At 41.8% G+C, this 16,470-nt stretch overlaps 1 protein-coding gene across 1 annotated transcript in view; it reads left to right on the plus strand.

The window, feature by feature from the left end:
• LOC126095578 (uncharacterized) overlaps positions 1 to 16,470 on the plus strand; it is a 277,083-nt gene that overhangs the window by 198,756 nt on the left and 61,857 nt on the right. Inside the window, exon 3 of the mRNA XM_049910354.1 lies at positions 14,633 to 14,707. Within this exon, the coding sequence (XP_049766311.1) occupies positions 14,633 to 14,707 (75 nt within the window). The remainder of the gene's footprint in view (positions 1 to 14,632; positions 14,708 to 16,470) is intronic.

Consider the following 16,470-nt stretch of genomic DNA (forward strand, 5'->3'; position numbering starts at 1 on the left):
ATTTCTCGTACACAAACAGCAGTCGACCAGCGTTGCTTGGTAAAACGTTGTTGTGATGCCTCCTGTAAGGAGGAGAAATGCGTACCATCACGTTCCCGACTTTGATAAAGGTCGGATTGTAGCCTATCGCGATTGCCATTTATCGTATCGCGACATTGGGGCTCGTGTTGGTCGAGATCCAATGACTGGTAGCAGAATATGGAATCGGTGGGTTCAGGAGGGTAATACGGAACGCCGTGCTGGATCCAAACGGCCTCGTATCAGTAGCAGTCGAGATGACAGGCACCTTATCCGCATGGCTGTAACGGATCGTGCAGCCACGTCTCGATCCCTGAGTCAACAGATGGGGACGTTTGCAAGACAACAACCATCGGCACGAACAGTTCGACGACGTTTGCAGCAGCATGGACTATCAACTCGGAGACCATGGCTGCGGTTACCCTTGACGCTGCATCACAGACAGGAGCGCCTCCGATGGTGTACGTGACGGCGAACCTGGGTGCACGAATGGCAAAACGTCATTTTTTCGGATGAATCGAGGTTCTGTTTATAGCATCATGATGGTCACATCCGTGTTTGGTGACATCGCAGTGAACGCACGTTGGAAGCTTGTATTCGTTATCGCCTTACTGGAGTATCACCCGGCGTGATGGTATGGGGTGCCATTGGTTACACGTCTCGGTCACCTCTTGTTCGCATTGACGGCACTTTGAACAGTGGACGTTACATTTCAGATGTGTTACGACCCGTGGCTCTACCCTTCATTCGATCCCTGCGAAACCCCACATTTCAGCAGGATAATGCACGTCCGCATGTTGCAGGTCCTGTACGGGCCTTTCTGGATGCAGTAAACGTTCGACTGCTGCCCTGGCCAGCACATTCTCCAGATCTCTCACCAATTGAAAACGTCTCGTCAATGGTGGCCGAGCAACTGGCTCGTCACAATACGCCAGTCACTACTCTTGATGAACTGTGGTATCGTGTTGATGCTGCATGGGCAGCTGTACCTGTACATGCCATCCAAGCTCTGTTTGACTCAATGCCCAGGCTTATCAAGGCCGTTATTGCGGTCAGAGGTGGTTGTTCTGGGTAGTGATTTCTCAGTAACTATGCACCCAAACTGCATGAAAATGTAATCACATATCAGTTCTAGTATAATATATTAGTCCAATGAATATCTGTTTATCATCTGCATTTCTTCTTGGTGTAGGAATTTTAATGGCCAGTAGTGTACTACGTACTCAGAAACCTCCATATGGTTCATGTCACAGTGTTAAGTCTGAAAAATCAAGTAGGAGATAATACAAATACTGATTAAACTACGCTATAATGCAACAACATCTTGGTTTTGTGACCTACATTCTACTTGGTAGGCTATGAACAATGCCAAATTATTTTACCTACACATTCTGTACGGATGTTGCCACAAAGAAAAAAAAATTTTAACGATGTTTTTTGTGCCGTAATGGCAGTTACACTAATCAAGGATGTTTGTATGATCTGTAGATCGCTGCCGTCTGTAGCTGGTACTACGTGACTATGAATATTTTCAGTCTTTAATATAAAAATATTACACAGAACGCTTGTCTCCAATGTTGACACTATGAATAAACGTACCTCAGAATGTTTGACCTATCAGCCTATTGCTTGTTTCGGTCAAGTTGTGCTATGAATATCTGTTCTCGCAAATTCGATTTAGTACCTCCTTATTAGTTATGCGAGCTACCCAGCCAATTTTCAGCACATTTCAGTTATGGTTCTTCATTAGCCTATTCATTTCAATTTGAGGAAGAAAAGAAAATGATGATAGCCTGTTCAGTTTCACGTGCTTGATTTTCTCCGTGCATCGCATCACGCCTAGGTCACACCGGAGAAAGCGCGCCAGCCGCTGTACGTCACGTTTCCTTTTTCGGACGCAAGATGCGGTGGGGCTCGGCCACAGGGCGTGTGTGTCCCGTGGGGGACATTAATAAGGCCGTCCGCAGAGAAAGCTTGCCAGTCTCCGCCGCGGCGCCGGTGATAACCATCTCGCCACGTCACCTCTGGCTGGTCCACAGATAACCCCGGAACCTGCGGCCAGCGGCGAAAGGCTGCGTTCACCGCTTTCGCGAGAACTCCCCTTCCGTATTAGAGAAGACGGTAATACATTTCTGAGAGAAACAATACGGTTGCGCCTGCCTCTAGTAATTGTCTAACCAAATTTGAAATGAAAAGTCGATGTACGATTGTTCTAATAGACCAACATATATTATTACAATAATAATAATAATTTATTTATTTTTGGCACTATTAGCAGTTGTAAAAATCACCTTGCTGATGCTCTTGTGAAGTAATACGAGCCATGCTGATCGTGTTCGTGCAGAACAATACAGAGAGCGGTAACGGCTAGGTAAGCAATCGGAGTTGACGCATACAATGTTTGTGGGAAAACACAATGTGTCCGAAGGAAAAGCTTCTTGAAAGACCATCTCCATTCATTCCAAATTAATGATACAAATGTAGACCAGATGTGGCTAAATTCAAAGAAATAGTATCGGCAGCAGTTGAGAGATTTGTACCAAATAAACTAACGAACGACGGAGCTGATCCTCCTTGGTACACTAAACGGGTTAGAACACTGTTGCAGAAACAACGAAACAAACATGCCAAATTTAAACAGACAAAATTCCCAGAATTGGCGATCCTTTACAGAAGCTCGAAATTTAGCGCGGAGTTCAATGCGAGACCCCTATAACAGTTTCCACAACGAAACTTTGTCTCGAAACCTGGCAGAAAATCCAAAGAGATACTGGTCGTATGTGAAGTATGTTAGCGGCAAGAAGCAATCAATGCCTTCTCTGCGCGATAGCAATGGAGATACTATCGAAGACAGTGCTGCCAAAGCAGGGATACTAAACACAGCCTTTTGAAATGCCTTCACAAAAGAAGACGAAGTAAATTTTCCAGAATTCGACTCGAGAACAGCTGCCAACATGAGTAACGTAGAAGTAAATATCCTCAGAGTAGTGAAGCAACTTAAATCACTTAATAAAAGTAAGTCTTCTGGTCCAGACTGTATACCAATTAGGTTCCTTTCGGAGTATGCTGATCCATTACCTCCATACTTAACAATCATGTACAACCGTTCACTCGACGAAAGACCCGTACCCAAAGACTGGAAAGTTGCACAGGTCACACCAATATTCAAGAAAGGTAGTAGGAGTAATCCACTAAATTACAGGCCCATATCGTTAACGTCGATTTGCAGCAGGATTTTAGAACATATATTGTGTTCGAACACTATGAATTACCTCGTAGGAAACGGTCTATAGACACACAGTCAACGTGGGTTTAGAAAACATTGTTCCTGTGAAACACAACTAGCTCTATATTCACATAAAGTGCTGAGTGCTACTGACCAGGTATTTCAGATCGATTCATTACTCCTGGATTTCCGGAAGGCATTTCACACTGTACCACACAAGCGGCTCGCAGTAAAATTGCGTTCTTATGGAATATCGACTCCGTTATGTGACTGGATTTTCAATTTCCTGTCAGAGAGGTCACAGTTCGTAGTAACTGACGGAAAGTCATCGACTAAAACAGAAGTGATTTCTGGCGTTCCCCAAGGTAGTATTATAGGCCCTTTGAGGTTCCTTATCTATATAAATGATTTGAGAGACAATCTGAGCAGCCGTCTTAGGTTGTTTGCAGATGACGCTGTCATTTATCAATTAATAAAGTCATCAGAAGATCAAAACAAACAGCAAAACGATTTAGAATAAAATATCCGAATGGTGCGAAAATTGGTAGTTGACCCTAAATGACGAAAAGTGTTAGGTCATCCACATGAGTGCGAAAAGGAACTCGGTAATCTTAGGTTACACGATAAATCAATCTAATCTGAAAGCCGTTAATTCAACTAAATACCTAGGTATTACAATTACGAACTACTTAAATTGGAAAGATCACAGAGAAAATGTTGTGGGGAAGGCTAACGAAAGGCTGCGTTTTATTGGCAGGATACTTAGAAAATGTGACAGACCTACTAAGGAGACTGCCTACACTACAATTGTCCGTCCTCTTTTAGAATACTGTAGCACGGTGTGGGATCCTTACCACATACGACTGACTGAGTACATCGAAAAAGTTCAAAGAAAAAAAAATGGTTCAAATGGCTCTGAGCACAATGGGACTCAACATCTTAGGTCATAAGTCCCCTAGAACTTAGAACTACTTAAACCTAACTAACCTAAGCACATCACACACACCCATGCCCGAGGCAGGACTCGAACCTGCGACCGTAGCAGTCCCGCGGTTCCGGACTACAGCGCCAGAACCGCTAGACCACCGCGGCCGGCAGTTCAAAGAAAGGCAGCACGTTTTGTATTATCACGAAATATGGGACAGAGTGTCACAGAAATGATACAGGATTTGGGCTGGAAATCTTTAAAAGAAAGGCGTTTTTTGTTGCGACGAAACCTTCTCACGAAATTCCAATCACCATCTTTCTCCTTCGAATGCGAAAATATTTTGTTGACACAGACCTACATAGGGAGGAACGATCACCACGATAAAATGAGGGAAATTAGAGCTCGTAAGGAAAGATATAGGTGTTTATTCTTTCCGCGCGCTATACGAGATTGGAATAATAGAGAATTGTGAAGATGGTTTGATGAACCCTCTGCCAGGCACTTAAATGTGATTTGCAGAGTATCCATGTAGATGTAGATGTAGAAAGGGAAGAGTAACGCACGTATCCTGTGCTTATATGGTACTACTGTCATCTCCCGCCTCCATTATTACATTTGCAAAGATATGAATGAGAATGACTATTGTCGGTAAATCTCGGTATGAGCTCTACTTTTGTGACTTTGTGGTTGTGATAATTTCGCGTTATGTATGAGAAACATTCAATAATTAAAGAGATATGCTGAAGCAGAAATGAGACGGCAGGAAGAGTTTTGCACTTTCATGACTTTAAGTTGGTATCACTGGGATGTGCTGAGGACACTGACAGGTAAAACTGTTTTGTTCACAACCTCAATATTGCGTTTAACGCTGATGTCCACTGATGCGTTCTTTGCTTTCTGAAGGTGAAAAGCCTGTTAAAATCCTTTCCCAAATGATTTTTCAGTATGGTAAGAGTTATATGAACCGCGCAAATTTTTGGAAGAGGATATAACGGTACAAAAATGGCCGAAACTCAGTGAGCGACGAGCAACGGCCTGGCCAACCAGCTGAGTCAGCAGTTTGCCTTGAAACCCGCATGGATGGCATATTCGTGAAGATCGATGTGTTACAGTTCAACATATAGAAAAACATTTGCAGCAAGTTCTGAGATAGTTAATAACTATCAGCAACAAGCTCCAATACAGCAGAAGAAGTGCAAAGTGGGTCCCGAAAGGTTTAACGCAAGAACACAAGGGAACAAGGCTCAAAACGTAAACACGTTTGAAAGAACGCTATGAAAGGGAACGTGACGATTTTCTAAACAAGAGTTTAACGAAAGATGAATCTCGGGTTCACCATTTTGAAGCAGAGTCCAAAAGACAAAGCGTGTAATGGAAACACATCAGCTCGCCTCTCCGACACAAATTCATAACGCAAGCATCAGCGGGAAAAGTCATATTGACCATCTTATGGAAGGCTCGAGACGTCGACTTTTGTGATTACTTGGACGATTAGCGCACAGTAAATCAGCCTGCTACTTAAACATGAGAGCCTGCAGGCTCTCAAACAAAAAGCGTGATACTCCTACATGACGCTGTTGCCCTCACACCACTCGTCTGACCCATGGAAATACTGAAAAAATTTCGTTCCCTCGGATTTTTATTTGTTTGTCCATTCAAGGATGCATTAGTGAAAAATGGTTAAGCAACAACGATGAGCTGAAACAATTTTCTGGAAAGTGGCTCATGCAGCAAGATAAAAGACTTCTTAGCAAGATATATAAAACAAGTAGTTCATCTTTGGGACACGTATATTAACACAGGTGGCGATTGTGTTGTACTGCTGTATCAGATCGGGTAGGCCCAGCTTCTTAGCTGCCTTCACATAATACTAAATCCTTCTACACTGCCTTCTTTATTTCAGCCAAGCCTGTCTCTTGTCCATGACCATTCCGTATTCAGCTTTTGTGTCATCACGAGGGTAGCTTCCTTCTCGGCATATCACAGCTGTTTTTCTCCTGTCCAACGAGGAACCAATACTTCTGTCGCGTTGTAAAGTACCTGATTTTTTTCTTCTTCGATTATATTTCTCCATTTCATTCGCTAATCTTGCCCTTTCATTTCTATAATGAACCATTTTCAGGTCAATCTAAAATGTTGTTCATTGTGTCACTCATCACACATCATCGTACTTTCTAGAACTAAATCGACCTAAGGAAATAAACAGATCTGAAATGAAAATCTTAGTTGGTTATGTAAATTGACAACTTTAATCACTAATCAAAGTACAAATTATAGAACTACAGAGAAGAGCAGTCAAAATAGGACTAAGAATATCATTTGAAAAAACACGTAGCATGAAAAGTTTTACTTATTTCCCTACAGGTCTTGAAATTAATAATAACACAATATCTAAACAAACTCTTTTAAATACCTAGGAGAGTCGATAAAATGTGATGTAAAAGAAAATATAACCATAGAAAATAGTGTGCATAAAACGGAAAGTGCATTTTAAACGACAAAAAATATGTATGAAAAGACGGGCTTTATTCTGGAACACAAAAGTAAAACACTATCAAACAGTGGTGAGAGCTGGAACACTGTATGTAGTGATTAGGGGATCTTGAACAACTGGAAAAACCTTAAAGGACAATTCAAAGGTAAATACTTTGACCTGGAGGTAATAGTAATATTGAATACAAATGAAGAGCAAACAGAGAGCTCTAGTTGAAAATGGAAAAGCTAATTGATGTTACAGGGAAAAGAAGACTATTATTTTATGGACGCGTATGCCGAATGGGTAGTAACACACTAACCAAGCAGAGATTAAACTTCCTAAAGGGCTACAAATAAAAGCCCACATGCGTCACCAAAATTGTCAAAGATATGAGTAACATTGGAATTAGAATGAACATAATAAATAACAAAATACTTTCATCCCAACATACAGAGTTTCAGGAAAAAATAGGTCTGCAAGAGGAAGAAAGTGGACCCAGGAAGAAAAGGAACCACACTCTCGAAGAATGAAATATAAATCTGGGAGCAACAAAAAGAAACACAAAGGAGCAAAACGACAGCTGATTTATCATACCCTCCAAAAAGGTTGTTCGAATAAGTAAATAAATAAATGAAAGAGTTCCTCGAGGAACACACTGTGTACAGGGAAAACAGAATAGGTGCTAGCTATGATTACTACTAAACTTCATTAGGCGGTTCATCTAATTTCTCATTAGAACGTGGAAGATTTTATCGCTTAACATAGCTACTGCTTAACACAGAGATGATGAGATTGCCGATTTTAAGACACGGTATATCCGTAAGAGTTAGAATATTATCCCTTGCCTCCAAACAGTATCATTAGCCGCTGTGAGATCTGTAAACATAGTTTAGAGTGGCAGGTGTAGGCCGTACCGCTAGGCCAACAGAGGAATTCCCACGGCTATTGCACTCCTTGGGGCCGCAGCGCGCACACCCTACCCCCAGCATGCGGGCGCCGCGGGGGTTGGCGACCTCCCCAGCCGCCAGCCACAGCTCTGCCCTCCGACCGCAGGGCAGCCAGGCGGCTCGGCCGTCTTACTCTCGAGGGAATCGGTCGGCCTCCTCTCAGATGTTGGGTCACGCTGTTCTGTTGTGAGCTGCCTGCTGGCGTAGCGTTATCTGCTGACCCGTTGCCACCCCACGTGGGCGGAAGCGCTCGCCTCGCAGCCCTCTGAATACCTCTCGGACCCACTGCATTCCCGATTCGGTTTGAGTCTCACGGGAAAGTGTCCGGTGGTCACGTAGTACCTTTTCCTAGTTAAATATTACACCAGTGAGTGCGAAATTAATATCGTTCCAAAAAATAGCGGGTGTTTCAATATCAACATTGTGGTTTCAAGGCTTTGTAGCATTTATTACATTCAGCTTACAATAATAAATAGTGCATCTAATGAAAGAACTCATAGTTTTTCTTACACCTGTTCAATGTGAGCACCATTTATGAAAAATAAAATTCACCATTGAGACAGATGAGGAAATGAGGCTTAATTTCTTAGACACAACAAACATAATTTTGGAATTTTCGGGAAACCTACAGTTACAAGTACAACCATTCACATCAACTCCAACCACCCACAAGCAAACAAACTCTCAATTTTCAGGCACATGCTACACAGGCTCAACAGAGAAACTCAGCTACGCAAAGGAACAAAATACAATCCACCAAATAGCCAGAGAGAATGGGTACAACACACAAATGATAAACGGACTGAACAACAAAATTTAAAAAAAAAAATTAAAAGAAAACAAACCATCAACAAGTCACCAGCCGCAACAGAGAACGAAGAACATAAACTCCAGACAAACACAGGATACCAGGAACACCCTACAGAATATACAGCATGGCACACACGAACATACAGTAGCAATAACGTACACAGGGTGGGAAACATACTGAGAAACAAGGGCTACAAATATCATTCCGCACAAATAAACAGTACAGAAGAATTTAAGATCTAAGAACACCTGTGTAGACAAATTCTCCACAGCTGTAATATATCTGTTAACTTGCAATTCGTGCCATTCGGTCTGCATAAGCCAAACATGCAGAAATTTCAAAACGAGGTACTCCGAACACCTCAGAGCCCTAAGAAGTGATAGTACACGCTCCACTTTTGCAGACCATCTAATACAAGAAAACCCCCACCCAAAAAACATAGAGACTGATCTTAAGATCCTCAGAGAAAGCAACAGTCCTTATCAGAGGAGAACTACCACATACAAAACGCAATAATACAGGGAAAGAGAATCCTGAATGAAAACAGGACACTGTGCAACAAAACACAAAAAAAACCTCTCTCTCTCTCTCTCTCTCTCTTTCTCTCTCTCTCTCTCTCTCTCTCTCTCTCTCTCTCTCACACACACACACACACACACACATTCAAAATCAGCGTCATAACAAACACAAGACCAACGATGAGCATGTGAGCAACGACAAGAAGATGAGACTTCTCACTGAGTGTATTGTCAGAAGTATCTCAGATCACATTTCGCCACATTTTGTGTAAGAGTATGTGAGGTGAAGTAGTGAATGGAAATTTATGAAAAACTGAGTGAAAGCAATGCTCTAAATAGTAGCTGATTGAGACACCAATCAGGGAAACGAAACAGGACGGAAAATGTGAGTACAGAAACGTACATAAGCTCTACCCTCGAAACAGCTCTCCACAAATATCCAATAAGTTTCTTCGTGGCTAGTTTGCAGATGACATGCTGTCAAAAAGAAACGATTAAAAGAGCACTAAAATCGATGTATAATAATACAGTTCAATTAGCGTTGTAATGTTAAGGTGAGTGTCCAAACAAAACGGAGCAAAATGCATATATTGTATTTCTTAGGCCTACAGCAGTTAAATCATTACAAATGTGATATTTTACTTTACCGAAATAAAAATTTTACCCACAGAAGATGACACATTTGTGTCGAAACATGTCTGGGGAAATATAAAAATAAACTAATTGTTTTTGCATAAGGCTGATTTCCAAAACAACCCAGTTTTTAAATCGCAAACACGGAAAACGAAAAGAGAAGCTTCAAACTTTAGTAAAATGATTTATCACACGGCACACATCGAGTCGATAGGCGAGTTCTTCCCAAATCCTAATCAGTGTATCTGGAGTAATTGTTGCCTCAACTGCTTCAGTTCTGTTTATTAAGTCCGGTAGCGGAAGCACATACACACGATCTTTTTCTTTTCGTTCATCAGTCTTCTGACTGGTTTGACTCGGCGCGCCACGAATTTCTCTTCTATGTCAACATTTTCATCTGAATCTAGCATAGTCATCAACTATCTTCTGGATGTACTCCAATGTTCGCCTTCCTCTACAGTTTTTATCCTCTACAGCCCCCTCTAGTACCGTGGAAGTTATTCCCTGACGCCTTAATAGATATCCTATCACCCTGTCCCTTCTTCTTGTCAGTGTACAATATATTTCTTTAACCTCCCATTCTGCCGAGAACTTCCTCATTCCTTACCTTATTAGACCACCTAATTTCCAACAATGTTCTGTAGCACTACATCTCAAATGCTTCGCTTCTCTTCTTTTCGGAAAGTCCATGTTTCACATTCAAACAAAGCTGTGCTCCAAACGTACATCCTCAAAAATTTGTTCTTCAAATTAAGGTATATGTTTGATTCTAGTAGATTTTGTCTTGTTCAAGAATGCCTTTGTGCCAGTGTTACTCTGTCTTTTTTTTATATCCTTCTTGCTCCGTCCATTATGGGTTACTTTGCTGCCTAGGTAGTAGAATTCCCTGACTTCATCTACTTCGTGATCCCCAATTCTTAAGTTATTCTCTTTTCTGCTACTTCTCGTTACTTTCGTCTTTCTTCAATTTACTGTGAACCCATATTCTGTACCCATTTGGCTGTTCATTCCAGTCAACATACCCTGTAATTCTTCTCTACTTTCACTAAGTATAGCGAAATCATCAGCGAATCTTATCATTGATATTCTTCCACCTTGAATTTGAACTGAACTCTTGAACCTTTCTTTTATTTTTATCATTGCTTCATCGATGTACACACTGAAGACTAGGGACGATTCACTACATCCCCGTCTTACACAGTTTTTAGTTCGAGACCTACGTTCTTGGTCTCCCACTGTTATTGCCCACTCTTGGTTCTTGTAAAAATTATATACTAGCCGTTTTTCCCTAAATGTTACCAATACTTTTCCCCTAATTTCGAATATCTCTTTACTATTTGACATTGTCCAACGTTTTTTTCAGGTCGACAAGTCCTGTGGACCTGTCTTTGTCTTTCTTCAGCTTGTTTCCATTATCAGCTACAACGTCACAACTGCCTCTCTGTTGCCTTTACCTTTCATAAAGCCAAATCTTCGGTTTTGCATGGAAGGCCTTTTTTTCCCGAAAGTCAGATGGTATGCCGCCGGTCTCATACATTCTACACACTAACATGAAAAGCCGTTTTCTTTCACTTACGCCATCGATTGTAGAAAATCCGATGTAGTATACTCGTCCCTTCTGAAGTCCTCCAAAGCTTTTTAAATTCAAATGCAGATTCCCCTATTCCCTAAGGACTCCTTTTTCTTCTTCTGTCACTTCATCAGACAAGTCCTCCCCCTCGTAGAGGTATGCAGTTTCAGAATTCTTTTGGCTGCCGCTTCACAGACGTATTTTAGAATGTTCGAAGGAAATGTATCTATGCCTTCTACCGTATTTAATCAGAACTCTTCTCAAACTCTGTCTCTTATGCTGGATCCTCTATGTATTACGTATCGAATTACTTCTATCGTGTCATCAGGCTCCTCGTAGAGGTCTTGTGCTCTTAATGATACCAACCTTGTTTGTAATTTCATCACAGGTTGCTTTAAGTTGTCTCTATGCTGAGTCAGTCCTTTCGACAGTCAAGTCTTTTTCGATTTCTTCACATTTTTGATGCTGCTATATATACTTAGCTTCCCTGCACTTCCCGTTTATTTCATTCGTAACTGAATTTTGTTTGTGTGTTGCTGAGTTTTTCTGAACATTTTTGTACTTCCGTCTTTCGTCGAACAACTGAAGTACTTCTTCTAAAGTATTATCCGTGGTTTCTTCGCATTACCTTCATTGTGCCTATGCTTTTCTTTCCAACTTGTGTGATTGCTCTTTTTAGGGATGTCTGTTCCTCTTCAACTGAACTGCCTTCTGAACTATTCAATATAGCAGTGTCTATAGCCTTAGAGAACTTCTGTCTCTTCATTCGTTAGTACGACCGTATCCCACCTTTTTTTATTCATTGTTTCTTCCTGAGTAGTCTACTATTCATCATTGCTAAATTATGGTTTGCGCCTGAGTACGCCTTAAAATCCAATATTTGATTTCGAAACCTCTGCCTGACTATGAGGTAGGCCCTAATCAAAATGTAATATTGCCGTATCTCCCGGGGTTTTCGAAGTACATCTCCTCCTCTTGTGATTACTGAACAGAGTATTCGCTGTTACTAGCTGATATTTACTGCAGAACTCAATTAGTCTTCCTCTTGCCTTATTCCTACAACCAAGCTCATATTCTCCAGCAGCCCTTTCTTCTACCCCTTCCCTACAACCGGATTCCAGTCCCTGAGCTTTCATCTCTCTTTATATACTGAATTACTCGTTCCGTATCCTCATATACTTTCTCTGTCTCTTCTCACGTGTGATTTCTGCAGTCGCGGAATGGAAGAACTACCCCAGTGTTGTAAATAGTGAAGGAAAATGTATTATTGATGACAAAAGTCTCTTTTCGGTGTAACTGTCGTGTTTGTACATCTACATCTGCATAGATACTTCGCAAGCCACCGTACGGTGCGTGGCGGAAGGTACCCTGCACCACTACCTGTCATTTCCTATCCTGTTCTACGCGCAAATAGAGTGAGGCAAAAACGACTGTCTGTAAACCTCCGTATGATCCCTAATTTCTCGTATCTTACCTCCGTGGTCCTTACGCACAATGTATGTTGGCGGCAATAGCATCGTTGGGCAATCAGTTTCAAATGCTGGTTGTCTAAATTTTTTCGATAGTGTTTCTCGAAAAGAAAGTCGCCTATCGTCCAGGGATTCCCACTTGAGTTCCCGAAGCATCTCTGAAACCCTTACGTGTTGTTGGAACCCATTGCTAAAAAATCCAACAGAACGCCTATGGATTGCTTCGGTGTCTTCCTTCAATTCGAACAGTTACGAATCCCAAACACTTGAGCAGTACTCAAGAATAGGTTCTATTGAAAGTTCTACGTTTATACCTAAATTGAGTACTGAGTTGGTGAAACTTCTGAGTTTTTACTTAAACTTCTAAATGCAACTGAACCTTCTTGAACTGCTGGGTGAACTGAACGTACTGTTTCTTTACTTGTTTTTATCATTTCAACACTGACCTACAGAATTTTCCCTGACAAATACAACTCAAACTTATCCTATTCATTTATGACCCACAGTATAGAAGCGCAAAGCAATCTGACCGCAGATACTAAACATAAACGAATGGCCCTGAATTACAAGAAATTCTAACAATAACCTACACTTTTTCATGACTCACTTACCTCACAGCAAAATCTTCATGACACGAATACAGCAAATACAGCAAGCAGCAACTACTGCCAGCTAAATAATAAGATTCTAACTACTATAGGCTCTAACTACTAAAGGCATGTGGTTAGCAAAGAAAAGATTTTGTTGCAGAGCAAACAATGTATTTAACAGGTTTTACCTTAATCATTTGACATCCAGTTCCAAAAATTATATAATCGTCAATAATTCAATTTCCCAAACATTAGCAAATACATCCATCATCATTTTACAACCCATGTCCAACCAATACTACATCTCCATGAAGGACACTCGTCCAAACCGTCCGTTCGCGCTAACGCTGCTAACCTCCTACACTGTTCACTATTAACGTCTAACTGCGAGACCGACCTGCCACAGAGTCTCTTAGCGAGGGCGCAGAGCGCAGTCAGTGACATTAATCCAGTCTATTGTGCTGCCAACATACAAATATATAAACAGGCTACTTACACTATATGCGGTCTCGTTTACAGGTGAACCACTCTTTCCTAAAATTCTCTCAATAAACCGAAGTCGACCGTTCGCCTTCTCTACCACAGTTTCCAAATGCTCGTTCCACTTCATATCGCTTTGCAGCGTTATGCCCAGATATTTAAAAGACTTGACTGTGTCATGTTTATTATCCTTACTCAAAAATGCCACGAACTTATACACCTAACCAACATAATTAGTGAAACGTGTCGTAACAAGTGATGAAACAATGGCTGAGGCGTGCTAACGGAAGTTTTCTAGATGGCCACGATCGAAAAAAGCTAGACAAGTGCTGTCAAGTACAAAACAGAAGATGAAAGAAGGAATATTAGCGTTTAACGCCCTGTCGACATCAAGGCCATTATGGACAGAGCACACGCTCGAAATAGACGGGGAAGGTAATGGAGCGTGCTAAAAGCTATCCCTGAGACTGTTTCACAGAGGTGCTTTGGGGTTTGTAAAACGTCTTATTGGGATTTTTTTGAAGGGGGTAAAGTTTTTCAAAATGTCAGCTCCGCAGAAGTGGAGATTAGCCACAAAAACATGTATTGCAATCTTTATTTCTGTTTTCCAGGGACGTTGTGTAAGGGGCAAATGGCTTATGCATGGTCAAAGAGCATCCCATTCGAACAGGCAGATTGTAAATTTGCCTTTCTTTACTCTTCAGGTTGAGTGTATATTCACTCAGTGTAATAGATTGTAAATTTACTTTTCTTTACTCTTCAGGTTGAGTGTATATTCACTTAGTGAACAGGAGCAATGGCGGCAAATGTGTGTGTGTTACGATATTTATTTATTTCAGTAGTTACAGATGTTAATTGCCGGTATATGAGCTATAAGATAAATAACATGAGCAGGCTAATAAAAAACCTCTATTTAAACCCTATGAAGTATCTGCGAGTTACAGTATTCTGTCTTTTCTGTTTCAGTGCTGGCAAAACTGCGAGATGTTGCACGCCAATTGGTCGATCTGGAGCAGCATGTGTTCTGAGAAGACGTCATGCGTAAGTATCTTATACCTGCCTGCACCACACTTTTACTGATGAAACTGCGTACACCGTGCGAACGATGGAAAGGGTAGATGTCCAATAGACACGATGTAATTAAACATCACGAACCATGTAAGCAGATAATAGGATCCAGAATGAGATTTTCACTCTGCAGCGGAGTGTGCGCTGATATGAAACTTCCTGGCAGATTAAAACTGTGTGCCCGACCGAGACTCGAACTCGGGACCTTTGCCTTTCGCGGGCAAGTGCTCTACCATATGAGCTAGCGAAGCACGACTCACGCCCGGTCCTCACAACTTTACTTCTGCCAGTATCTCGTCTCCTACCTTCCAAACTTTACAGAAGCTCTCCTGCGAACCTTGAGGAACTAGCACTCCTGAAAGAAAGGATATTGCGGAGACATGGCTTAGCCACAGCCTGGGGGATGTTTCCAGAATGAGATTTTCACTCTGCAGCGGAGTGTGCGCTGATATGAAACTTCCTGGCAGATTAAAACTGTGTGCCCGACCGAGGCTCGAACTCGGGACCTTTGCCTTTCGCGGGCAAGTGCTCTACCATATGAGCTACCGAAGCACGACTCACGCCCGGTCCTCACAACTTTACTTCTGCCAGTATCTCGTCTCCTACCTTCCAAACTTTACAGAAGCTCTCCTGCGAACCTTGCAGAACTAGCACTCCTGAAAGAAAGGATATTGCGGAGACATGGCTTAGCCACAGCCTGGGGGATGTTTCCAGAATGAGATTTTCACTCTGCAGCGGAGTGTGCGCTGATATGAAACTTCTTGGCAGATTAAAACTGTGTGCCCGACCGAGACTCGAACTCGGGACCTTTGCCTTTCGCGGGCAAGTGCTCTACCAATTGCCCGCGAAAGGCAAAGATCCCGAGTTCGAGTCTCGGTCGGGCACACAGTTTTAATCTGCCAGGAAGTTTCAGATAATAGGATGTTATATATAGTAAGTAGTAGGTGTGGTCTGCTACGGAGCTCCATGTTCAACAATGTACCATGAACGGCCTGCTCCGAAACACTTCTGCGTGCACCAGCGTTGTGCTCTTTCGAGATGGTACAGATCACCATCTACCCTAGTTTACAGAGCAGACCAGTTACCGAACTCCACGTTCTGTGAAGAGTCGTGGACGTCCAACTATTTAGGGCCTAGTGGTAGCTCGACTGTTCTTCTACCTCTTTCCGTAGATGCTCACGACAACAACATGTGAAAATTCGATAAGCTTCGCCGTTTTACAGATATTCGCTCACAGGCTCTGCGTAGTAATAATCTGTCCTTTGTCAAAGTTGCTTGTCCCAATGGATTTCTTCATTTGCTACCCTATATCTTCGCTAGGGTGATAAGACATAAGATGGACTGTTAATTCGTACTTTTTTTATGTGTTGGTTAATCATTGTTTCTGCCACATGTTAATGAATTTTCAGGCCTGCTTTTAAGCTTGCTCGATGAGGTTCTTATTTTCACTTAAGTGTATCTGTATTTGTGTGGCGAACCAGAATTATTAATATTATTAATATACACTGAGGTGACAGAAATCACTGGCTAGAGGTATGCACATGTGCAGATGAAGGCAGTATCCCGTACGCAAGGTATATATTGATGAGCCGAAACATTATGACGACGTGCTCAATAACTTGTTTGCCCATCTTTTGAACGAAATACATCACTGATTCTGCGTATCAGGGATCCGACAGTTTCTAAGCAGGTTTTTGGAGGTACGTGGCATTAGATGTCTACGCACAGGTCCTGTA

This window comes from Schistocerca cancellata, chromosome 8, assembly GCF_023864275.1.
Source record: "Schistocerca cancellata isolate TAMUIC-IGC-003103 chromosome 8, iqSchCanc2.1, whole genome shotgun sequence".
Lineage (NCBI taxonomy): Eukaryota > Metazoa > Arthropoda > Insecta > Orthoptera > Acrididae > Schistocerca > Schistocerca cancellata.